We start from the raw sequence: 27,471 nt of genomic DNA, 5'->3' as shown, positions 1-27,471 counted from the left end.
TCACTTCAGAAAAAAAGCAATATAGCTCATTGTGGGCCTTACCTGGCAAAATAAAAATAGTTAAAATGTATCGGTCGTGCAATGAAGCAGGCAGGCTGTGTGTGGACATACCTAGCTGCTGGGGGCTCCTGTGGGGAGGGCTGTGGCTGGCACCGGCTGTAAATTTCACAGCACCACTTCCATCCACAGAATCCTCCTAAGAGACAACGCGCGGAGGGAAACACAGCAGCAAAGCTTTGTACGACACCCCTTCCTTTGTCTCGCTGGGGATAATTAGACCAGTGTTGCGACGCGCACAGCAACTCACCGCTAACACGCAGAGACAAAGATGAATATCCACACATTAGCCTACGTGGGATGGGGGAGGAAGAAGTGCTGTCAGTGGGCACGTTTTGAGACTAGAAACACAATGGGATGGTGGGAGCCAGCACTACACATACTGTACACACACAGCCCACAACTGTCGCCTCCCCAGTGCAACTTGTTTGAGGAGCACATCAAATGTATTCAACAATAGATTATTACTTTGATTAATATATTCGTATACTGCATTAACCACACATACTTGTGGTGAACATGCATGCAAACAAACATGCTCTGATTATTATATATGCATTGCTCTCTGGTCTAACACTGGTGAGACTAGGCCATGAAGAAGGATGTCTCTGGTGAAGACCAATCAGTTTCAAAGACAATGCGTGTATTATTATCAGAGCATGTTTGTTTGCATGTTCACCACAAGTACTGTGTGTGGTTAATGCAGACTTTATTCCTTGTAAAACGTTTCTATTTGGCGTTTGAACATCTTAACACCTATCTTATTGCCAGAAAGGGTAAAACCTATTCTTATTTTTCATACTGGCAAAAAGGTCCCATGATATATTCATATACTGTAGCGCATCAACCCGAGTTCAATTCCTGACCACAGCTAACATCAGTGGCGAGTGATATCTGAACCGGTCCTGGTTACCCACTCCGCCGCCAACCTACCCTGACCAGCGTGAAGTTTGGCCAAACAAGCCCCGTGACAGACATTAAAACTAAACAATTTATATTACCAGGTAAGGCCCACTGAGCTATGTTGCTCTTTTTCAGAAGCAACCAGGCCATACATGATAGCTGAACGAAGTGGCTTACCAAGTGGAAATGTACAACGACCAAATACTCCAAAAGCATGCTTTTAGATGTTCCAAACATACAGCAGGCGTCAGGGTAGGGATCGAACCCACGACCTCCTGTATAAAAAGCGAGGTAGTTAACATCTCCCCACTGCTGCGCCCAGGGTCCGGGGTGGTCTAAATCCACGAGTGGGCTGACAAACATTCGTTTTCCTGTGCTCTGTTCCCACCCTTAACACATGTTAACCCTATAGGCTGCAGGAGTAAATTGCTGTTCGTGAACACCTAACAGAGGTCCAAGTTGGCTTCATGGCACACGAGAGCGTGGTATGAGCAGCAAAAAATACCCAATTGCCACCGTCTCCCTGTCTTACTGCTGACGATGTACCATGTAGATATTTAAGGCTAGGGAAGGCCCATGACAGGTATAGATACTACAAGCCACGGATGTTGTGATCTGGAACTAAACCAAGAAATGAAGGCACAGTGTGCTGCTAACTACAGATGCCCAGACACACAGAAGCTTTCACTCGCCCGCTCGATTATATTGATAGACTGCAATAGGTACTCATTGTAGGCCGAGTCACCCTAACAGAGGTCCAAGTTGGCTTCAGATATCAGCCAGCTCTGTGGGTCATAACCAGGAGTTTTACATAGGTCTGTAGGATTGCAATACACTGTGTCAAAATCACTCGGGCTGTGCATGTACGCGAGCCCTGCAATCCGAAAGCGATGGCGGGCGGACCTGCGAGCTCCTCGCTCGGCTCAGGAAGTCGTCCAGGTTGACCTCCTCGTCGCTGGACGTGCCGTCCTCCGTTCGTGCCGACCGCGACCCGGCCGCCGGCCTTCGGCGTCGGGGAGTCCCCGGCGTCCCTTCGTGATTATCGCGCGCATGCACCCGGCGTTCTGCGGACGCACGGAGACACGGAAGCGCGGCGCCTACAGCAAAACCTGCCCTCCAATACAACCGCCGGGCGCGGTGGCGCACACACCTGTTTATCCCCCAGCACCTCGGAGGTAAGGTTGGTGGATTAAGATCGAAAACACTAAATTACTTAAATACTCGATTGGGATCACACAGTCGAAATCGGAAAATTTGTTCCTATTGCAGGAGCAATCCGATGCGCTATGAAGCTCTTTTTCACAGATGCGGGGGCGGCTGAGCAAGTTGCGAAGTAATCGTCGTCGTCGACTGGCAGACGAATGCCCACGTGCAGGCTGACGCCGAGTCACCGTGTGCCGCACCCGCACCACGCTGCCATCAGGGGGTTTCCCTACTCTTTGGTTCTATTCGGTAAAGTCACGTAGGTAAAAAATAAAATAACAAAAAAAATTACCTACGTAATTTACCGAATAGAACCAAAGAGTATGGATCCTTGCAGTCACGAAAGCTTCAAATCTAGGGGGTTTCCCCCCCCCCCAACAGCAAAAAAAATTACGCTCAGAGACCTTTCTCGAGGCCGTTTCATACCGGATCATCTTTACCAGAGTTATAGTGCCCCTCCGGTATGGAATTACAAATGGACAGATGGACACAGCGAACACAAAAATACTCTCAACTTTAGTTGCGAAGCATTATACATATTTTTAGGAAATCCTTGCAAAGGCCGCCACTAAGAACCTGCAAACTGGGGGATGAGGCTCTGCGTTCTGTCGTAGATCGCCGGTTCCATGGAGTCGTCGTCGTCGTCGACGGGCATCTCCACCTCGGCCCCGCCCACTTCCTGCCCCGGTCCCATCACCAACCCCGCCGATTGGTTGCCGCCGGCCCCGACGGGCGAGGCCGCGCCGCCGCCGCTGGCCTGCGTCGTGACCCTGGCGACCACCCCGTAGGCGGTCCAGGTGAGGAGGGGCTCGTTCTTGCGAAGGCGCGGCTCGTCCGCCGATAGTTCCACTGGCTGCACAAAAGACAAAGATCGACCATATAGCCTTCACAGACTTTTGGGACAAGTGCTGTGAGCGAGTAGCACCTATGAAGGCCGGCACGGTATCCAAGGTGGGGGGTGGCCAGCACCACGCCCGACTGCGTTTGAGGCTGAGCCGAGCTAGGGGAGACCCAGGACTGGTTCAAATAACCATCACTGGTGATGATAGCTGTGAGTGGGAATCGAACTTGGATCACCGCGTTCGTAGCGCAGCGCGGTAACCGCTATACTACAACTCCTCAATGTGTACACGCACAAAGACAAAGATCCCCTGTATAGCCTGAACAGACTGTTGGGGCAAGTGCTGTTAGCGAGCACCTATGAAGGCCGGAATGGTACACATACATTTGAGGATTTCCAAATGTTTGTCGGGAACGATCTGGAATTGCCATGGTTGCCAGGATAATATTTGATCACCATCTATGTAAATAAATACCTTAATCTGTAGGTCTCAAAAACCTCGGAGGTACATCCCGACGAGTTAGAAATTTGGTACATAGGTAGCTTTTAGGACACAAACAACACGAAAAATCTAAAAATCCGAGAAATTGTATTTTAAGGTCCCCAAATCTCGATATTAAGTGCCCCATAAAAATGTTTGCGTGCGTCATTCAGAAACCATTCAAAATATAAGATTGCGTTTTTTTTAGTTTTATAGAACGTTAAACAGCAAATAAAATTCACGTTAAAATCATTGGTTCCATCTTTTATTGTTTTGAGATATTTCGAATTCAAGCGGTTTTGAACAAAAAAATACACAATGTTACGATTTTCAAATCTGAATTTGAAAACAGTAAACGACAGGAGCTTTCCCTCATAGAGTATTAAGTTCATTAATTTTGGTTCTTACTAATAAAAAACAATCGATAAATTGAGCGGTTTCCGATGGGTACGTCTTTATGTATGAGAAGTTGAATCAAGTCACCAAAAATTTTAGTTTTTTGTGGAAAAATACACATTTTTGGAGTAGTAATTAGTGTTTGATCGTAGATACAAAATTGTAAAAAAATCATATATTTATTGAAAACTTTAGCCTGGCGAAGGACAGGCTTCATGAACTAGTGAGGCATAAATAAAAAAAATCAAGGTACGGCGATTATTGCGAAATCAGTTTCCCAAAATATCATCCTTGTATTTCACAATTGTATTGTTTTTGTGTTCCGCTGTACTTCCAGTACATATAACAATCACTTACTAGTTTTTTTTATTTATTGCCATTTTACAATCTATAATGGTTATGAATACACATACTGGCAGTTCAGTTTAGATATCACTCGCCAATGGTGTAAGCCATGGCTGGAAATCGAGCATGGTCACCAACTTCACAGCACAAGTGCACCAACAACTACGCCACCACTCCACCCCACTCCATATGTGCATATGTTGTATTTCTTCAGATATGGCCGTTTCCTCCCGAAGGCAAGAATACTCAATATTAAATTGGCCAGATAAGACCCTCACACATCTAAAACCTTCTTGAAAATTAATCTTGAAAGTAATATTTTTTTTCGAAATAATGGCCATATTAATCATAAGTATTTAATTTGATAACATCTGACAATGGTAGTTGACAAATTATCCACCCTGTGTCTGGAAGCCTGAAGCAAAATATTGTAAGACCGGCGTGCAAATCATGGCCGAAGAGCTCAAAAAAATATTTTTAGTTCAAGCAAAAGAAGGTTATTCATTGACGTAACTATTTTACGGTAAATAAATACGCGAAAGTGTCGCAAAAATAAACCCATCACATGCAGTAGCCAGCAGATGGCTCCGCTAACATGCCACAAGTTGGCAGGCATTTATAATTTCAAATGTTTTACCAATGCGCCGTTGCACTCAACGATGCCAGCCTGAAACCGAAGATTTTGCTCTTGTCCGAGATGCTGTGAATCAAGGGCTTTGTCACACGTGCGGATGGGCAACTTTTGCAAGCGCACGTTCGGACGTAGTACAGGATTTGGCTGAAAAGTTCGCAAGCCACTCGGGCGACATCACACGAAGGAACCAATTCCTCGTCTTCCGCAAATTCAATCGGAGATGTAACTGGTAGAGACTTGATATCAATGACATGTGATTTAACGCAGCACAGCAATCGCTTGCCATGGATTTGGTTTAGTGACGCTTGCTCATCTGCAATACCCTCGGCTCTAATTCAGGCCACGAATGTCTGGATTCCCAGAAGATTTAAGCGAGCTTATAACTCGTAAGCCACATGGGTTCAAGTGTCCTGGAGTATTACAAAGTATGTATGTAGAACTTATTTCGCACCGTACATAGCCACCCGTGCAAATCGGAGCTGTCACACTGCTTGAAATGAACCATGATACCTCGGCAGCTAGACACATGGAGAGGTGCATGTTTTACATGACACTGAAAAGAGGAGCACGTGGATTAGAGAGCAAGTAGAAGATAGAGAGAACGTCTTTACTGTTAAAAAAGTGGACTTGGGCAGGACATGATGCTAGAAGGGATGAAGGTGTTTGGTCGAGACTAACAGCCGAGAGGACGCCAGCCTCAGAGATGGAGCGATAATATCGGCTCGTGGCACAGATGCCAGATGGACTGTTGCATAAAAGGACCGTCAGAGATACTAACAGGTTGGGGAGGCCTTTAAATCAGGAGTGAATTGAGCATGGCTGAAGATGATGAATTAAATACATGCTACAATGGGTCACTCCTTATGTGATACATTTTAACATATGCATTTCCTGTATGAATCTGAAGACCCATTTCGTTAATTTGGCCATTCTTACAATCGTATATGTAAAGGCCAAATATTCCTATTTATTTTCATCATCCATATGTTACACTTCATAGTTGAAGTCCTCTTCGGATTTTCAACTGATATGTCAAGATTAATACGGTGATGGATTAGCTCGATTGTAAATTGCATTTTTGCATTGTTACCTTTCATTTTAAAAAACTAATTTATTTTTTAATTAACGAATGCGCTCCGAGATCCTGTGCCAGAGGGAAGATCCAATATGATGGTAACCTTTATAAGTCAATTACTGCTGATGACGACATATAAAATTGATGTAAAAAGGTAAAAGGGTAAAGGCGCAGCACTGCAACTGCTTGCTCACGCTACTGCTGGCGGATTGGCCACCGCTACAGGGAGCTCTCTAGACAGCCCCTCTTAGTCGGTATTCATGGCCTACTCTTCCATACTTGGCCACACGCTTTGAAAAAAAAAACACATGAGGACCCACGGTTTATCCCAAAACAAGTGACCTGCCGATTGAACGATTGCGGTGAACAGAAATAAACTGGAGGGTGAACAGAGATTGGGGGGGGGGGGGCGGTATTTAAGAATCAGAATATTTATTTATACTGCAGGAGGAATCCAATGAACTATAAAGCTCTTTTCCACAGATGTCCAGACGGGGTGGCTTAGAACGTTACAACAACAAACAATAGAAAAACTGCATCGGAGTGCAAAGTATAGGAAGGGTAGAGGGAAGCAACTTGCCTTCCTGTTTTAACTGCTGCGCTGGGAGACCAAATCGAAGCTGTGACCTCTGGATTTCAAGTACAGTGTGCAGACCGTTGCAACGTTGGCAGCATCACCCCCGTGCATGTATTTATGTATTCGGGGTGAAATGTACAGAGGGGCAAACGAGGAGTACCGGTGGGGGTGTGGCAGCAGCATCAGCTCCCCGAGTTTCCACCACGGTCGTCTCCTGTTCATCCACGAGCACCTCGGGCCCCAGTGGCTCAGGCTTCATCGCACACGACACACAACGACGAGAAGACATCGCCCCATTGAGTCTGGTAAGACCGTTGGCGCCAGCACTGTTAGCGAGCACCTGTTACGCACAAGCACACCAGCGTTACGTAGGTTGCGGACCACTTGCACGACCTCACCTGTTGATAACGCACCGTACCAGGTGTACATGTTCCGCCCCCTGTCAATCCACTGCTGGATGAGGGTCTACCTTGCATCGTGTGGGTCGTGGGGGTTATTTGACCATATCTCACCGCGCTGGTCAATGCTGTTCGGTAACAGTGGAGATACTGCTCACCAATGATTATCAGTCACAGCCAAGAATGAAACGGGAGTCGATTCCTGGCTGTGCATGGATGTGGGAACATATAGGAAAAGTACAACAACAGATTTTGATTCATTGCCCTCTGCCACACATCACACAACACCTATAACACCTTATATGGATGGTGGTCGCCCATCCAAACTCTATCCAGGCTCAAGCCTGAATAGCTTCCAAATTCTAGTCGCATTGGTCACAGGAATTTAAAATGCATAGCGGCGAAGCGCAAATTGGATTCATAGCTCGTTTAACGTGACGTGTGCGACTCAAGATCGAAGCAGGTCTGCCGGAATATACTACGATACTACTATTTTATTTTACGAGGTAAGGCCCACAGAGCTACACTTCTCTTTTTCAGAAGTGACCTGGCAACAATGTAAAACTCAAAAGAAGTGGCTCATCAGGTGGAAATGTATAGCAGCCAAAAACTCTTAAACGCATGTTGCTAAATGTGAGGGAAAAAAAACGAAAAATCCACGCGACCAATGGGAGGAACATGCAAACTCCAAATATATAGGCATCAAAGAGGGAATTGAATTGACGACCTCCTGTATCCCCGGCGAGGTAGTTAACATCTCGTCAGCGTGGCGCCTAGCGGACGTGTGTGCTAATCGCTCAGCGCCCACTTATAAACGAGTCACGGCTTTGCCCCCTCCCCTCCCAACGTAAAACACACGCAGAGTGACACCTATTCAATGCGTTAATTATGGGCAATATGTTATTCACAGTGGAATACGTCGTTTACTTGCAGCCCTGGGTGGAATTATCTCCACGTTCATCAACCCGAAGGTCAAATACGAGGCCGTGAATCATAATATAAATAATAAAGCTGTGGCTCACGTCTATGTGGCTCACAATTCCCCGCTAAAGCAATGAAGGGTTCATCTTAGAATTCCCTGTCCACTGCCATTTCAAATATCCGACAAAGTCAATATACGATTACTATACATGATTCACGTGGCAGTCCATTCAGCTGAATGTTAATGGAAAGCAGATTAGTTCCATTATTTTGGATGCCATTTCGGTTCAGTGGATATTAAAAATATTTTGTGCGGAAGACTACACTTTACAACCCCAGCATGTCTGTACAATGTTGCGTGAAGTGTCATTTACCATACGTAGAGTTCAGTATATTAATTACTTATAATCATTTACAGCCCTTTTGTAAAACCACTGCTGGGTTGAAGACCTCCCCAGATCTAGTCTGTCATGGGGGTTGTTTGGCCACACTTGACCACGCTCGTCAGCACGCGTGAGTGAAGGAGGGTGGGGGGGGGTGGCCCCACGACTGGTTCAAATATCACTCGCCATGGCCAGGAATCAGACTCACGTTGACAAGCTCATCGTATAGTGTGCCAAGTGCGGTCCCTCTACTCCACTGCTCTAATTTAACAAACAAAATATATTTTACAATCTCTAGGACATTGGGGAAGTCCCACTGATGGTGGTTGGCTCAATAAATAAATGTCTTCTTTCATCATCAAATAAACCGGTGTCATGAACACAGCCTCATAAACAGAAACAAATAAATTTCGATTTAAAGCTTTCGTGACTGCAGTGATTCATATTATTGGTTCTTTTGGTAAAGTCAAGTAGAAGGGAAATAATACAATCATAAAAAATCAAACAATAAAATTATCATGACGTTTCAATTGCAACACAAGCAATCATCATCAGGTGCTGTGGTTTTCACACCTGATGATGGTTGCTTGTGTTGCAATCGAAACGTCGTGAGAATTTTATTGTTTTATTTTTATTATTTCATTATTTCCCTTCTACGTGACTTTATCGAAATAACCAAGAATAGAAACAAATAAGCCAAATGTTGAAGACGGTAACCCATCTTCAGAGCAAGAGATGGCAGCTCGTTTGCCTGTCTTACAGATGGAGAATGCACCTCACAGAGCGATGCATCGTTGGCATTGAAACGACCCAAGGATTTTGATAGAGTCGATACGGACAAATTTACATTCACACATGAACAGTTTGAGACTATACTGAATGATAAAAAAAGGATTTACCCTTTTGTGGCATAAATACAGGTGTTAAGAAGTGTGCGACTATGTCCACCAATTAGGTGGAACGATGAAAACCACTCGAATGCAAGGAGTTAAACAAATTGTGGCACCGTAGGTCTGTGAGAGATGGCAATGGGCTTGAATAGGCATCAATCTATCATTTTATAGAGCAAGCAGATGAGTAGCAAAGCCTGGCACACGATGGCTTTTCATGTGATGGCACTGAACATGTTGCAATGGCTCCACTGGCTCTGAGAGCGGATGGATAGGGTTAGGGTATTTAATTGGTGAATTCAAAAGTCTGTGATTTCCAGCTGTATGACAGTTCTGAATGCGCTCTTTGCAGGCAAGGCCAGAGCTTGAAAACACTAATTGCGCCTGGTGGAACGAGTTAATAAATATATAACTATAAATCAATAGTCCTGGCTAGAGGAAATTGATTGCATCATTTGTCAGGCCAAGGTGGTCTTAACGTGCTATATTAGATCAGTGGCAACTTATTTAGTTTTGTCCAGAAGAATGTAAATTGTATTACTGCTATTATTATTATATTCTCTAACTGTTTTAGTGCTTTTTCTCCCAGATACATTACAAACGTTCAATCAGCATCAGGAGAAATTTCCATTCGGGATTCTCGGAGCGAGCAGCGTACCGCCTACTCAGAAAAATGCCCCGGAAGAAGACATCGCAGAGTTTACTTCATCTTAAGTCACTCCAATATAGTCGTTTACCCACGCTTGGTATGCAAGAGTTAGGGGGTTCGATCCCGACCCCAATGCCTGTTATATTTGGAGTTTGCATTTTCTCCCCGTGGTTGCGTGGATATTTTTATCTGGGTCCTCCCGGTTTTTCCCTCCATATTTAGAAACATGCGTTTAATTTTGCTGCCATAAATGTTCAAATGATAATCAACTTTGTTGAGCTATCATGTGGCCAGGTCACTTATGAAAAATAAGTGAATACCTCAGTGGGCTTTGTCTCGTAGGACAGGGATGGTTTAGTTGTATTTGTATGTGTTTGGGTGATGTGTAAACCTTTCCTGTACTTTGCACTACTGTCATGTTGTTGTGTTGTTTGTTGCTGTAACGTTCTTACCCACCCCAACTGGACATCTGTGAAAAAAAAGCTTTATGGCTCATCTGATTCCTCCAGTAAACCTACTATAATCACCCAGGAATGTCCTTATCGGTCGTAACGTCATTCCACATCGACCAGCCCACCTCATTAATAATCATGAGCAGGTCATGTCCTCCACAGACGTTTTTTGTAGTTGGCCACCAGGTTTGCACACATCTCAGGAGGGATTTTGTCCCACTCCTCTTTGCAGATCTTCTCCAAGTTATTAAGGTTTCGAGGCTGACGTTTGGCAACTCGAACTTTCAGCTCCCTCCACAGATTTTCTATGGGATTAAGGTCTGGAGACTGGCTATGCCACTCCAGGACCCTAATGTGCTTCTTCTTGAGCCACTCCTTTGTTGCCTTGGCCGTGTGTTTTTGGTCATTGTCATGCTGGAATACCCATCCACGACCCATTTGCAATGCCCTGGCTGAGGGAAGGAGGTTCTCACCCAAGATTTGACGGTACATGGCCCCGTCCATCGTCCCTTTGATGCGGTGAAGTTGTCCTGTCCCCTTAGCAGAAAAACACCCCCAAAGCATGTTTCCACCTCCATGTTGGACGGTGGGGATGGTGTTCTTGGGGTCATAGGCAGCATTCCTCCTCCTCCAAACACGGCGAGTTGAGTTGATGCCAAAGAGCTCCATTTTGGTCTCATCTAACCACAACACTTTCACCCAGTTGTCCTCTGAATCATTCAGCTGTTCATTGGCAAACTTCAGACGGGCATGTGTATGTGCTTTCTTGAGCAGGGGGACCTTGCAGGCGCTGCAGGATTTCAGTCCTTCATGGCGTAGTGTGTTACCAATTGTTTTCTTGGTGACTATGGTCCCAGCTGCCTTGAGATCATTGACAAGATCCTCCCGTGTAGTTCTGGGCTGATTCCTCACCGTTCTCATGATCATTGCAACTCCACGAGGTGAGATCTTGCATGGAGCCCCAGGCCGAGGGAGATTGACAGGTCTTTTGTTTCTCACATTTGCGAATAATCGCACCAACTGTTGTCACCTTCTCACCAAGCTGCTTGGCAATGGTCTTGTAGCCCATTCCAGCCTTGTGTAGGTCTACAATCTTGTCCCTGACATCCTTGGAGAGCTCTTTGGTCTTGGCCATGGTGGAGAGTTTGGAATCTGATTGATTGCTTCTGTGGACAGGTGTCTTTTATACAGGTAACAAGCTGAGATTAGGAGCACTCTCTTAAAGGGAGTGCTCCTAATCTCAGCTCGTTACCTGTATAAAAGACACCTGGGAGCCAGAAATCTTTCTGATTGAGAGGGGGTCAAATACTTATTTCCCTCATTAAAATGGAAATCAATTTATAACATTTTTGACATGCGTTTTATGTATTTTTTTGATGTTATTCTGTCTCTCACTGTTCAAATAAACCTACCATTAAAATTATAGACTGATCATTTCTTTGTCAGTGGGCAAACGTACAAAATTAGCAGGGGATCAAATACTCTTTTCCCTCACTGTAGTATAATATTATACAATCGTAACTGTTCTAGATTTAAAGCTTTCGTGACTGCAAGGATCCATACTCTTTGGTTCTATTGGGTAAAGTCACGTAGGTAAAAAATAAAATAACAAAAATCACGACGTTTCGGTCACAACACAAGCGGCCTTAAATTTCGATTTAAAGCTTTCGTGACTGCAATGATTCATCTTCTTTGGTTCTTTCGGTAAAGTCACGTAGAATGAGAATAAAATAATAAATTGATAAAATAAAATAACACAATAATATTCTCACGACGTTTCGGCCACAACACAAGCGGCCTTCATCAGGTGAAGGGAGCGAGACTGTCTGGTAGGACAGCGCTGGAGTGAGAGAGCCACGTTCAGATCACGGCTTTTAAGCTGTGTGAGAGGAACAAAGAGCCTTGACGAAGGAATTAGCATAAAATTTAGCATTGAAAAGGCTGAATGATTAGCTTGTGACTGGTCACAGAAATAGCTATGTTAAAAGTTAAAGCATACACATCCGCAGAGGCACCCATTGTTAAAAGGAATTAGCATAGAATTTAGCATTGAAATAGCTAAATTAAGGCATTCGCTTGTAACTGCTACAGAAATAGTTACGTTGAAGTCAGAGCATACACATTCACCGAGGCACTTAGTACAAATCAAAACAGGAGAATTTAGCATTGAAATAACTAGGCGAATTTAGCATTGAAATAACTGGGTGATTTGCTAGTGACTGGTCACAGAAATGACTACAAATCTGAGCTATTCACAGTACTATATAGTGAACCAATAAAAACTAAAATATAAATTACCTTCATGTTATCAATAAACTCTATATTCTCCAATCAGCTAAGCTACCAACCATAAGTCGTTATATATCACAATGCTATATGGCGAAAAAATGGGTGGATTCTTACCCTCAAATTTCCGTACCACGGATAGCTACGGGCCCCGTTCAGACGGACGAGTTCGTCCATGGTCGGAACAGAGGAGGGGGAGAGAGACAGCTGCGAAGCCCTAGTATACTCCATGTTGTAAACCATACCATTAACCGTGGTGTGAGAGGTATTAAGAGGCAATGCTGGCGAAAGAGCTGCGGTCTGAAGGTCATCGTAAAATTACAATTAATTAAGAACAGAAATGATTTAACACATCTTTCCAGTGGTTACTGAGCCTGAATCCATCTTCTCGGTTGAAATTGTCTCTGTGCTTGTATATGTGAATGGCCTCATGAACGAATCTCTCATGGTAGCCAGTTGGTTTGCAAAGAACCTCCGTCTTGGAGAAGTCAATGTCATGTGAGCCCACTGAATTGTAACAGTGATCTGCCACGGCAGAGGAGTTCGTCTTACCGTGTTTCAAGTCTGCTTTATGTTCGCGGATGCGATCCGAGATATGTCTTTTGGTTTCTCCAATGTAGCTACTACCACAGAGGCACTTTAGTTTGTAAACGCCCGGGTACTGTATGTCTGGAAGAGCATCTTTTACAGATGGAACTAAATCACGGATTTTGTGTACTGTGTTGAATCGGACCTGGATCTTGTGTTTATTCAGGATTTTGGAGATCTTTTTAGTGACCCCTGCAATGTAGGGTAAGGTGATGGTTTTGAGTGGCTCCACAAGAGGATCCTTCTTCATGACTGGAGTGATGGCTTTGCGGATTGTGTAGTCGGAGTAGCCATTAGCCCTGAGAGCCTGGTGTACGTGTTTGAGTTCACTGGTAATGTGTTCCTGGTCGGAAATGCATTGGGCTCTATGGTATAGAGTCTTGATGAGGCAGTTCTTCTGGGATGGATGGTGGTGGGAATCCGGTTTCAAGTAAGCATCTGTATGGGTAGCTTTCCTGTAGACAGAGTGGCTCATTGAACCATCATGTCTCCTTTTAATTAAGACATCCAGAAAGGGTAGTTTGCCATCTTTTTCGACCTCCATGGTAAATCTGATGGCTGGGTGTATGGAATTGATGTGGTCGCGGAATTGGTCTAGAGCAGGCTGGCCATGTGGCCAGATGACAAAGGTGTCATCAACGTACCTCTTCCATAAGGTCGGGCGTAGAGTGGCAGTCTGGATGGCGTCAGTTTCAAATTTTTCCTCAAAAACGCTAAGTTGCCACCTAGCAACATCAGCAAAGACGAACGTTTTGAATTATCTCAATTAAAAAAGAGGGATGATATTGTCGTTCTCTCAGCCGACAAAGGCAATGCCACTGTCATCATGGACAAAACAGAATATAACAACAAAATTCAAGAACTACTCAACGATGGCAGCTATACAAAAATAAAAAGAGATCCCACCAACAGCCTGGTCACCAAAACGAACAAAATTATCTCTGATTCAACAGCATTAATTGATGAGAACAAACAGTTCTTGTTGAAACCCTCTGCTGCCAGACCACCAAGATTATATGGCCTTCCAAAGATACACAAAGAAGATACACCCCTTCGTCCCATCGTCTCTACTATCAGCTCCCCCACCTACAAACTGGCACGTTTTCTGGCTGATATACTGCGACCTTTCACTGGAAAAACCACCTCTGCGGTACTAAATTCTACTCACCTGGTATCGACAATCAAAGACATTTCCCTGTCCCCAAACGACCTGCTTGTCAGTTTTGATGTGGTGTCCTTGTTCACCAAAGTCCCGGTACCTGACACCATCGCTATCATTGAAGACCTGGTTCATCAAGGACTGCATACTGATGTACCCCCCCTGGTGAGACATTGCTTAACCAACACATACTTCACCTGGAATGGAACTTTCTACAAACAAACTGAGGGCACCCCAATGGGCTCCCCCCTATCTCCGGTTGTAGCCAACGTATTCATGGAAAAATTTGAAACTGACGCCATCCAGACTGCCACTCTACGCCCGACCTTATGGAAGAGGTACGTTGATGACACCTTTGTCATCTGGCCACATGGCCAGCCTGCTCTAGACCAATTCCGCGACCACATCAATTCCATACACCCAGCCATCAGATTTACCATGGAGGTCGAAAAAGATGGCAAACTACCCTTTCTGGATGTCTTAATTAAAAGGAGACATGATGGTTCAATGAGCCACTCTGTCTACAGGAAAGCTACCCATACAGATGCTTACTTGAAACCGGATTCCCACCACCATCCATCCCAGAAGAACTGCCTCATCAAGACTCTATACCATAGAGCCCAATGCATTTCCGACCAGGAACACATTACCAGTGAACTCAAACACGTACACCAGGCTCTCAGGGCTAATGGCTACTCCGACTACACAATCCGCAAAGCCATCACTCCAGTCATGAAGAAGGATCCTCTTGTGGAGCCACTCAAAACCATCACCTTACCCTACATTGCAGGGGTCACTAAAAAGATCTCCAAAATCCTGAATAAACACAAGATCCAGGTCCGATTCAACACAGTACACAAAATCCGTGATTTAGTTCCATCTGTAAAAGATGCTCTTCCAGACATACAGTACCCGGGCGTTTACAAACTAAAGTGCCTCTGTGGTAGTAGCTACATTGGAGAAACCAAAAGACATATCTCGGATCGCATCCGCGAACATAAAGCAGACTTGAAACACGGTAAGACGAACTCCTCTGCCGTGGCAGATCACTGTTACAATTCAGTGGGCTCACATGACATTGACTTCTCCAAGACGGAGGTTCTTTGCAAACCAACTGGCTACCATGAGAGATTCGTTCATGAGGCCATTCACATATACAAGCACAGAGACAATTTCAACCGAGAAGATGGATTCAGGCTCAGTAACCACTGGAAAGATGTGTTAAATCATTTCTGTTCTTAATTAATTGTAATTTTACGATGACCTTCAGACCGCAGCTCTTTCGCCAGCATTGCCTCTTAATACCTCTCACACCACGGTTAATGGTATGGTTTACAACATGGAGTATACTAGGGCTTCGCAGCTGTCTCTCTCCCCCTCCTCTGTTCCGACCATGGACGAACTCGTCCGTCTGAACGGGGCCCGTAGCTATCCGTGGTACGGAAATTTGAGGGTAAGAATCCACCCATTTTTTCGCCATATAGCATTGTGATATATAACGACTTATGGTTGGTAGCTTAGCTGATTGGAGAATATAGAGTTTATTGATAACATGAAGGTAATTTATATTTTAGTTTTTATTGGTTCACTATATAGTACTGTGAATAGCTCAGATTTGTAGTCATTTCTGTGACCAGTCACTAGCAAATCACCCAGTTATTTCAATGCTAAATTCGCCTAGTTATTTCAATGCTAAATTCTCCTGTTTTGATTTGTACTAAGTGCCTCGGTGAATGTGTATGCTCTGACTTCAACGTAACTATTTCTGTAGCAGTTACAAGCGAATGCCTTAATTTAGCTATTTCAATGCTAAATTCTATGCTAATTCCTTTTAACAATGGGTGCCTCTGCGGATGTGTATGCTTTAACTTTTAACATAGCTATTTCTGTGACCAGTCACAAGCTAATCATTCAGCCTTTTCAATGCTAAATTTTATGCTAATTCCTTCGTCAAGGCTCTTTGTTCCTCTCACACAGCTTAAAAGCCGTGATCTGAACGTGGCTCTCTCACTCCAGCGCTGTCCTACCAGACAGTCTCGCTCCCTTCACCTGATGAAGGCCGCTTGTGTTGTGGCCGAAACGTCGTGAGAATATTATTGTGTTATTTTATTTTATCAATTTATTATTTTATTCTCATTCTACGTGACTTTACCGAAAGAACCAAAGAAGACAAGCGGCCTTCATCAGGTGAAGGGACGAGACTGTCTGGAGGACAGCGCTGGAGTGAAAAAAGCCACGCTCAGATCACGACCTTTAAGCTGTGTGAAAAGAAACAAAGGTCGTGATCTGAGCGTGGCTTTTTTTCACTCCAGCGCTGTCCTCCAGACAGTCTCGTCCCTTCACCTGATGAAGGCCGCTTGTGTTGTGGCCGAAACGTCGTGATTTTTGTTATTTTTTTGTTTTACCTACGTGACTTTACCCAATAGAATCGTAACTGTATTGTTCATAGGACAGTTTTTTTGTCACAGGGGTTGTTTGTGCACATTGGTGAAGGTTGTGCCCAACGTCAGATTAGATTACACTCACAACTGATGTTGGCCGTGGCAGGGAATTTCACTCAGGTCGCCCAATATCATTTCCATGAATGGTAATTGATTCTCACACGTGTCATTCGATGCGCATACGTCGAGCGTGAGGATCCATTTAAAGTCACGATTCTGCACTGCTGCATCGCGGAGTGCCGAGAGACGGCGGCGACTAGGGTAGCCCCTCAATCCAGCAATGGAATGACCATGGTTGAATACAAATCTGGGCATCGCCACCCACTTGCTACTGTGGGCTCTTCGGTATGAGTGGCACGCCGGTGAGATAATCAGTTTCCAAGCCGCAATCCCGTTGAGGACGACGCATGGTTATAATCCGTGGCCTCACGGTTCAAGAGTGGCGCCACCAGCTTAATGCCTAAGAAGCTTTCACGGCACGCATCGCTCGGTGCTACGGGGCCTCCCGCTGATGCGCACTGTAACGATGACGCTTGTTGGGCGGCTATTTCCATAGATGCACACGTAGTAAGGGATCTGAATCATTTGCGCGATTGACAGGAATGCCTGGATTTAGCTGCATCGTGCCTGCAGGAAGCCCAGTGAGGTTTTAACGTTGGATTGACCTATCGATGCACTGGTTTTAATGTATTTGTATTTCTCTCCCACTGAAACCGTATTCTCCAGATTAGAAGAGACATTTTTGTCACCTGTATTTTAAAGCAAAGGTTGGGGGTTGGTCTTATATACTGTTAGATGCGTGCTGTATATGCGAGACCAGATTTGATTATCCTTTTGACATTGGGCATCATTTTGGGGTGCGTGCTATTTTCTGGAGAGGCTTATAATCCGGAAAATATTTAATGTTATCCAGCAAGGCGGTGCTGAGGTTAGATGGCTCGACTAAAAATGAGAGTTTTAAGTTTCAAGTTCAAGTTTACATATTTAAATCAACATACTAGGATAGTATCATTTGCAATAGTGACGTGGGGCATTAATCTGCCAGTAGGGGGGCGATAATTGCTACGTATCATCATCCAACAAATGGGTACTTTGTGGGTAATTGTACGAGGACACCGGCACACAATGGCCTACTCTTGCTAATGACTTAACGGAGTCTTTAACATCCACTGTGCAGCAGCATACTATTAAGGTGATTACACACGCAGTAATAATTAGGGCGGCCGCAGGAGTTTAACCGTGAACCTCTACAACAGGGGGCCAATGCGCTACTACTAGGCTATGTCACCCCGTCCCCCCCCACCCCAGTCAGGGGGTGGCTCAACCTATCATCCCTCCAGCATCATTAAAATAGATACCACTTTTTGGAAAGTTAGCAGTAGTTGTCATAAGAACAGACTGGTCTCCACCATGGGAATGTTAAAACGTACACAAATAGTTATTCTGCCTTCCATGGACGAGTGGCTCAGGGGAATAATACCCTGTGAAGAGTATAGAGCCATAGAGGCTGAGATCCTTGGTTTGCATCTAAGTTACACAGTCACACATGATGATGGAACTAAGCTTTCAAGTGCAGCAGTGAGAGCCTATCCATCAATGACTGTACACACAAAGAACCTACAATAAAAGTGAGTTCTTCACTTCATTTGGCATATTTCGCCTACTACAATTTAGAATGCAGGTTTGATTGACATACATCAATCTTTGAAAGGTTCATAAATGGTGTGCCCGTTTTTAGAGCTGCAATTTGACATGTCTCATGCCAAGATGCCAAAAAGCACAATTCGAATTAAATAATTAAAAAGCAAAAAGTTGACATTAGCACAGCCATATTACTTGTTTGGCCAAGGGAAGATGTTGATTAGGACTTTAAGATAACAAATAACATACTATAGGGGGAGTGGTGGCGCAACAGTTAACACACCGTACTATGCACTGGGTAATTCGCATTCGATATCCGGACACGGCTAACGTTGGTAACAAGTGATATCCAAACTGGTCCATGTCTTCACCAACCTGCACTGACCATTGAGTCAAGTTTATTCAGGGTAAAGAACTCAAGCGACAAAGATAGTCTAATTTCCGTATGTGTGTTGAACTTGTTTCGCACCATATGTAGCCAACCGTGCTAATCGGAGGTGCGGACAATTTTCACGAGCGACTTGAGCTGAAGTGTGGTCAAACGAGCAGTGGAATTGCCCAGTGGCTTTCCTGCTGCTATTCATGAAATTCGGGGAGAAGCGGTACACAGCGGTCATCTGGATCAACTCAACGGATCAGCAGATATATCCAAACGAAATTGCAGACTGTGCAGCCCATGATTCATGGCTTTAGACAGAGCTAGCTCATCGCAATTTAACATTTGACCCTTTCTTAGAAAGCTGCCACTGTGATGCACTACACAAACCCCAGCGAATGCCGTTTCATGTACGCCTGCATTAATGCACCCTTTGTATTATTTCCAGCCACCTGCACTGTCATTGAGCTCAGGGTTGCCAATTGCAAAGCGCACTGTGTTCACCGCTATGGCTACAATTTGGATTCACAAAGTCGAAATGGAGCAACATCTCAAGATGCTGCACACAACATTGGAACTTGGCTTAACCTGGGCAAAGAAGGACGCTGTATTTTGTTTTATTTAAAACTATTTGCGTGTCTCCGGGTCAAAATATATTAAGTGTATTGTGATCCACAGTTCTGTTTCAAGGTTAAGGCACGACCATTAAAAATGGCACAATCGGTCATTAAAATACATCCAACTCTTTAGGAAGCATAGGATTTTAGACGAAGACTATGTCAACGGGATAATTGCAATTTCTCGATGGCGTGTTGGAAAGGCGTGTGGACTATTCTCGGTCAATATGAGCAATATGAGCATTGGGGAGACAAAGGTGACCGTGCGGTGTTGGCCACCACCATCCCCTTTCCTGTGCCATTGTGAGGTCTTAAACCTTTCCCGTTGCGATGACGTAGGTGTACACCATCGCAACGGGATCGGAAGTAAAAGGCCATGCGGCAGGGCGTGTGGCACAGTTTGGAGCCAGCTGTCGTAGAGCGCGATCGTGTCGTTGCGGTTGTCACTAAACTGGCTGTCGCCTGATGAAGCCGGTTGTAATTACTGGCGAAACGTCGTACTCAGATTGTAAATGTTTGTGGCTTGGCTCTCCAACTTACCGGTGTGTCGCACTAGTGACGAATTGGCTACGTTCTGTTTACGTGACAAACCTTACTAATTTGGCTGTGACGGCTGGTGGCGGGTCTCACGACACATTAATATATTAACGCGATCCAACCCAAAAAAAAACTGTATAATGTACAATGTGTTTAAAAACAGCGACGCTACACCTCTCCAAATAAAAATAAAACGCTAAACGCTTGCGCGTTCAGAAATTCAGCGGTGAACGGGACACACGGGTTAACGAAGAGACGTTCAACTTATCACAATTTCCCCGGCACACTCTGCAGGCTAAAAGGAAGACGGCACTTGGCTTTGGGCACGAGTGCACTTACAAACAGTTAAAAATAAACGAAAGAAAATGATTAAGGAGCTGGTTAGTCACGTTTGAAACGTGTAAAGTGGCTGCCCCTCCGCCCCCCCCAAGCGGTCCGTGCAGATGAGATGGTGGGGGAAAGGGAAAAACACAACAAAAAGGATGTTTTCTCTCCTCAATTACGGCGCTTGCCATCTTTTTGTAATTATACACGTGGGCTTAGCTCATTAGGCCTAAATCATTAGTCTTGGGCTTCAGTCATTATTAACTCTGACTGCCCGAAGCTAGAGAAGCGCCGAGTGCCGAGTGGAATAAAGCATATTTAATTTTGCCCTGCCGTAATTACAGACAATGTGTCGGCAAAGGCACAGGGAGAGGGTGGGGGGGGGGGGGTCTGATTTTCTCCAGGCGATTGTACACCACGCTGAGACGATATTAAAGCTGGAACTCAACGGATGGAATTGCGAACGTCCCCGCTCTCCTGTTTAGCCCCTTAACCCACACTCGATTTGCATACAAAACCCATTTGGCAGGGGCAGGCCGTACACAGATTTGTTAACAAGAACAGTCTGCAATGAATATCCGTTGTTGTGCTTTGTTGTGGATTATGCTTTTATTGTTTTCCCACGCAACTTTTGAGGCTTGGTTTGTCAGTGACAGTGGAACACGATATGAGCAGCGATCCACAAAATGGACTTTACAGAATGCACTGCAAGATTATTATTGTAGTTTTATTATTATAGGTCAGTAGCCTATGACAAAATCACCCAGAATGCACCCGATCTGAAGCTGAGCGGAGTTGAGCCTTGTTAGCGCTTGGCTGGATGACCACTACGCATGCCAGGTTGTCATTAAGCGTCCGTGGCGCTGTGCTACATTCTGGGCAGCAGAAATCGACCAACGTATTTGTGCTTCGATACTCTCCCACGTCTGCGCTTCCCGCATCCACTGATCAACAGCGACCAGAGTGGTAAAGTATGTTAAAGTAACCCCCCACGATCCAAATGACTTGGGGAGGGCCTCATCCAGCAGTGGACTCACAAAAAAGGCTTTACATGTCCAATATAGGGGAAGTATATAAAGGAATAGTTTTCGCGATGGCACAATTTCAAAGCATGGCCGGGATCCACTGAACCCATCATCCGTCTTGGGTCAGCTACAGGAGTACCAGCTGGTGAGATGGTAAGACTTGGGGGCAAGTCACCAATTGTACATTACAGAAAGAATGATTCCCTGAACATTCATCATCATTAGTCATGGTCTAAATAATGCCAGAAGAACACCTCCCCGGGCTGTCACCATCTTTCATCACAAAGTGCTTGCCACAAATGAGCCACAAATGAGCCACAAATGAACCACCATACCTTGCTGATCTCGGCAAGGAGCAACAACCATCACGCAAACGCCGGTCATCCAAACAGCAGAGGCTTTTGGCTGGCCGTCGAACAAAGAAGGTCACTGCATCGCGCACTTTCAGATATGCTTCCGCTGCAGTCTGGAAAGTTCTTCCTTCTGATATTAGGAAGCCACTGGAGCTATGCACTTTTAAATCTAGATTGAAAAACTCATTTCTTGAGAACTGCTTTTGTTTTTAGTTTGTTGTCCTACCACTTCCAACTGCGATTAGCACGGTTGACGACGTACGGTGCGAAAGAAGTTCAACATACATACAGCTGTTACCGTCTTGCAATGTCTCAATCCAACCCACTCCTGATCCCACTGGTGCACATGTGCCCACTATTTTTGTATTAATTAGAAAGATGGGACACTGACAAAGGAAACGGTGCTAAATCTGAAAAATGGACAGAGAAGTGTAGAGAGGCGCATGCTTGGGATTACACCCAGCAACAGTTAAAAGGACCACATGGATTAAGAAACGAAAAACATATTGGAGAATACAGCTGAGACAACAGCATATCGACAGTTAAGAAAAGTAAGTGGGCTTGGGCAGGACACACCACCGGGAGGGTTGGTGACCAATGGTCACAACTAATTATGGAATGGATGGATCATTCTAGATTTGAAGTTTACTCTCCCCCGCCCCACGCCGCCCCCCCCCCCCCCATCCGTGGTGCAGGAACAGCATCCGGAGTTTTACCATCCCCGTCTCCCAACCCCCCCCCACCCTGCATCCATCCTCCCTGGCTCCTCCCCCTCTCCTCTTACCCTATGTAATAATAATCTCTGATTACAAAAGAGCTCTCTTTACAGTAAGTTGCTGTGCTAGTTACACCTGATGACGGAAGCTTGTGTTGCCTCCGAAACGTCGTGATTTGATTAACTTTATTTTTACCTACGTGACTTTAGCGAAAAAACCAACGAGTATGGATGGATAATGTCCGAGAGGGCATATCCACTGTGGAGGAGGTGCAAAGAAATCAGCTTGTGTGCCGGTACAAGACAGATTGCTACACCACAGGGCCATGGGAGATGGTGAAGACTTCAATCTGGCAGTAGATCGACGATGGATAATGACAATGAAGGCGACTTCTTCAAGTCGGCCAATCACTAATTATGAAATCACTGGAGCTACGCGCTTTTAAATCTAGATCGAAAACTAATTTGTTTAGAACTGCGTTTTTTGTGTTAATTTGTTGTCCTTCCACCTTTCACCGCAACCTCCGCTTAGTATGGTTGGCTACGTATGGTGTGAAAGAAGTTAAACATACAGTACATACTAAGGAACAAAAAATTGGCCCTTACCTCGGTGTTGAGCGCGAGCTGGCTCTGCGGAGCGTCTGAATCGTAACTCCGGAGCAAGGCCATCGCTTCGTCCTCCGTAATTTGTCCTGCAGATGATGATAAATACTTGTCTAAAATAAAACAGCACACCGAAGTTATTTGTTGTACAAATACAGTATCCTTTAAAAATGCTCACAGCTAAATACTAACAACTCAACGCCATAACCGCATTGGCCAAGTCAGAACTGCTGAGAGCAGTGTGGCTCATGCAGGAAATGAAAGGTAACCCGTGAATTACATTTCCAGTCATTAAATAAATAAAAATTCTGAGCACTATTTACAAAATGACGAGAGGCTCATCAGACTGAAAGCTTTGCACTTGTTTCAGTCTGCGTTAAAGAACGTGCCAGAGAAGGCGATGTCATAGCGCTACCTCTGAGATCGCTATATGTGACCTCTAGTCCACACAATAGGGGACAGCCCTTTCCCACCCGCCCTGCCGCCTACACTAATGTTTTTCCCAATAAAACGGATATTTTTTCACTCGTACAGCTAGAATGCAACCAAATTGAGTGCGGAACCAAGTTACATGCAACGGATTGTGTTTTTGCAGTCAATGATGACTAGGCTGAGACCGCTAACTCAAAAACACTTCAGAGCTTGGTTTAATCACAGGTGGCCGTGGCTGGCTTCGAACCCAGGATTGTTCGCGGTTGCAGCCCAGCGCTCTCTTCACCTCTGAGCCACCCAGGCAACCCCCAAAGCTGCACTCTCACATTTATGTCTACCGTGTCGCCCAGCCGTGCGGCGTGCACACCCTCCTGGTGGCGGCGCGGGTTGCCCCAATAAAAGCAGGTGGGGGAGGTCAATGTGCATCGTTGCAGGTATTTTACGGTGTGCTCTTAAAGCCAGGAAACACTGCTCACCCACGGAGGATTGGTCGCCTGTGCACGTTCCCCGCTTAGCGGGAGAGGTGGCGACGGGCACGACGGAGGTCGGGGATGTTCGCGCGACTCTTGTGTCACGCTCGCTCGCGCGATTCTTCACCAGAGACAGGCATACTGTGCGTCCCGTGGAGCAAAGAAGACTAAGGGCATCCGTGCTGCTCAGAGCCCCGATGAATATGCCGTCCACCTGGTCGAACACCACATATTATTTTTGGACCGTTTCAGCGCAAGTGGCGTATACAAGTGGTCGGTTCAACAAGTTCGGCAAGCTCGCAGGCAAAACGTCAAGATCATCGTAATAGTAAATGTGCAAGGCCTACGATTTAATCCCCCAAAATGCGCCTCGTCTCATTAGATCTCAGAAGCTAAGCAGATTTGAGCCTGGATAGCGCCTGGATTGGCGACCGCCACGCAGTAAACGGGTTGCTAGAGGCGGCTGCAGAGATAACCTGTGGACAGCAAAGGGGCAGTGCTGCCAAATCTGTTCATGGCCTGTACAGTGAGGGAACTAAGTATTTGATCCCCTACTGATTTTGTTCGTTTGCCCACTGACAAAGAAATGATCAGCCTATATTTGTAATGGTAGGTTTATTTGAACAGTGAGAGACAGAATAACAACAATAAAATCCAGAAAAACGCATGTCAAAAATGTTATAAATTGATTTGCATTTTAATGAAGGAAATAAGTATTTGACCCCCTCTCAATCAGAAAGATTTCTGGCTCCCAGGTGTCTTTTAAATAGGTAACGAGCTGAGATTAGGAGCACACTCTTAAAGGGAGTGCTCCGAATCTCAGCTTGTTACCTATATAAAAGACACCTGTCCACAGAAGCAATCAATCAGATTCCAAACTCTCCACCACGGCCAAGACCAAAGAGATCTCCAAGGATGTCAGGGACAAGATTGTAGACCTACACAAGGCTGGAATGGGCTACAAAACCATTGCCAAGCAGCTTGGTGAGAAGGTGACAACAGTTGATAGGATTATTCGCAAATGGACGAAACACAAAAGAACTGTCAATCTCCCTCGGCTTGGGGCTCCATGCAAGGTCTCACCTCGTGGAGTTGCAATGATCATGAGAACGGTGAGGAATCAGCCCAGAACTACACGGGAGGATATTGTCAATGATCTCAAGGCAGCTGGGACCATAGTCACCAAGAAAACAATTGATAATACACTACACCGTGAAAGACTGAAATCCTGCAGTGCCCGCAAGGTCCCCCTGCTCAAGAAAGCACATATACATGCCCGTCTGAAGTTTGCCAATGAACATCTGAATGATTCAGAGGACAACTGGGTGAAAGTGTTGTGGACTCGCCGTGTTTGGAGGAAGAAGAATGCTGCCTATGACCCCAAGAACGCCATCCCCATCGTCAAACATGGAGGTGGAAACATTATGCTTTGGGGGTGTTTTTCTGCTAAGGGGACAGGACAACTTCACCGCATCAAAGGGACGATGGACGGGGCCATGTACCGTCAAATCTTGGGTGAGAACCTCCTTCCCTCAGCCAGGGCATTGAAAATGGGTCGTGGATGGGTATTCCTGCATGACAATGACCCAAAACACACAGCCAAGGCAACAAAGGAGTGGCTCAAGAATAAGCACATTAAGGTCCTGGAGTGGCCTAGCCAGTCTCCAGACCTTAATCCCATAGAAAATCTGTGGAGGGAGCTGAAGGTTCGAGTTGCCAAACGTCAGCCTCGAAACCTTAATAACTTGGAGAAGATCTGCAAAGAGGAGTGGGACAAAATCCCTCCTGAGATGTGTGCAAACCTGGTGGCCAACTACAAGAAACGTCTGACCTCTGTGATTGCCAACAAGGGTTTTGCCACCAAGTACTAAGTCATGTCTTGCAGAGGGGTTAAATACTTATTTTCCTAATTAAAATGCAAATCAATTTATAACATTTTGACATGCGTTTTTCTGGATTTTGTTGTTGTTATTCTGTCTCTTACTGTTCAAATAAACCTACCATTAAAATTATAGACTGATCATTTCTTTGTCAGTGGGCAAACGTACAAAATCAGCAGGGGATCATATACTTGTTTCCCTCACTGTATTTCTAAGGGCCCACGTCCATTCTCCCGACTCTACATATGTGTCCCTCCATAAACAATTAAAGTATTTCTTACAGATCTCATCAGACACACACACCCTTCTGGGAGTGCATTAGTTCAGCAGCATTGGTTCAACACTCATACATTTTGGGCCAGGTTCGACACTCAGTATTATCTCACCACTGAATATTCTCCACAACGACGTGAGTGGCTATTTCGAGAAGAACGTGACAAAGCAAACAAGACGAAGCCTATGAGACGGACAATTCAAATGAGACACTACAAACAAGACAACAAAAAATCCATTCTTATACTGCATCGCAACACTTCACCGAGTCGCCAGGGGGGCCTCAACACACCACGCACTTCTCCCCTCGCATCAATCCAAACAGATCTCAAACGCAAGCTGCCGCGAAAACCCTCACATTGAGCAGAGGGTCACGGCAGTGCAAACCTTGTCTCAATGCACAGTGCAATAAACAAGGCAGATCAGCCATACACACACACACAAGCCAGTGCAAAGAGTAAACACCATATGCCCTGCTCCGCGTGGACTGTCTCTGGGGCAGCTTCACATTCAGTGTTATACTCCGCAGGCTAAACCCATCTGGCCGTGCGGAGCACAGCGGCGAATATCGCGCGCACGTGCGCACGCACAGCACGTGCCGAGCGCCAGCGCACAGGGGTAAGGTTTCTCACACTCCAGTCCTCGCGGCCCCTTACACAGACAGCCCTGTATTTTTACACATTTACCGGTGACCTCCGTTCCAAATGCAAATTAAGTCCGTTACATGCTGCACGGGCCGCATCATTGCTGAGCAATAGCGTTGTGTGTTGTGGACAGTGCCAATTCTAATTAAGGGCAATTGCCCAAAACATTACCCGTAATAAACGTTTTCCTTTAACTGCAAAATAAAACCATCACATTCAAATCGATTTTGCACTCCATTTGGCCCATCATTTCCAGCTCTGAATATGAGAAATATCGGTTAAACTTCTACACGACGACCATTCATATTTAGCAGACTGTGCAGAGAGGAAAGAATGCTCTCGATTGTGGATTTAAAAAAAAAGTAACAGAAAAGGCAATCAAGACAAGTTCTGCCATATCTCATTCTGTGGGCCGTTCTCTACCACGCAGGGCGGCACGGTTTTGCAAGCGCTTCGTCTCACGAGCTGACGCCGATGGCGCACAGGGAACAAACTTTTAGAGAAGACTAAACAAGGAGAAAGTAAATATCTGAAACAAGAAGTTAAGCGGTCTAACACGTCATATGTGCACTCAAGAATAATACGTTTTAGAGAAGAACGAAGTTCCCGTTACAGAAGGCACAAGTGTAAAAACAGAAATGTAAGACAATCACGAAACTAATCGAAAGTAGTGAGCGACAGGCGATTATGGGAATGCAACGATACAGATTCACAAATTACCTCTCAGGACACATTGCCAGATTTCTTGCGTGCGATATTTTTACTACCTACGATTCGTGAGAATGTTATGGCCATGAGAACCGAACATAAAGTGTAGCCTAAAAATCTACAGGCGAGACAGAATGCAATATAATACCAACGAGATGACACAAATTGGTCCAAAGAGAGAAGCGATGCACGGA

At 45.2% G+C, this 27,471-nt stretch overlaps 1 protein-coding gene across 3 annotated transcripts in view; it reads right to left on the bottom strand.

The window, feature by feature from the left end:
* The window catches only part of LOC116948936 (multiple PDZ domain protein-like), a 169,847-nt gene that overhangs the window by 119,748 nt on the left and 22,628 nt on the right, over positions 1-27,471 (bottom strand). For 2 of the 3 annotated variants that reach the window (XM_032966232.2, XM_032966236.2), the window contains exons 12-17: positions 23,779-23,986; positions 22,874-22,983; positions 6,673-6,765; positions 2,740-3,016; positions 1,864-2,024; positions 112-196 (exon numbers count right to left, since the gene is read on the bottom strand). In XM_032966232.2, the coding sequence (XP_032822123.2) occupies positions 112-196; positions 1,864-2,024; positions 2,740-3,016; positions 6,673-6,765; positions 22,874-22,983; positions 23,779-23,986 (934 nt within the window). The remainder of the gene's footprint in view (positions 1-111; positions 197-1,863; positions 2,025-2,739; positions 3,017-6,672; positions 6,766-22,873; positions 22,984-23,778; positions 23,987-27,471) is intronic. The other variant, XM_032966235.2, reaches the window with a different exon arrangement.

This window comes from Petromyzon marinus, chromosome 35 (assembly GCF_048934315.1).
Source record: "Petromyzon marinus isolate PM22_M1 ecotype Great Lakes invasive population chromosome 35, UKy_Petmar_22M1.pri1.0, whole genome shotgun sequence".
Lineage (NCBI taxonomy): Eukaryota > Metazoa > Chordata > Hyperoartia > Petromyzontiformes > Petromyzontidae > Petromyzon > Petromyzon marinus.
Note: the sequence above shows the minus strand (reverse complement) of the source record. Positions and strands in the feature narration are given on the sequence as shown.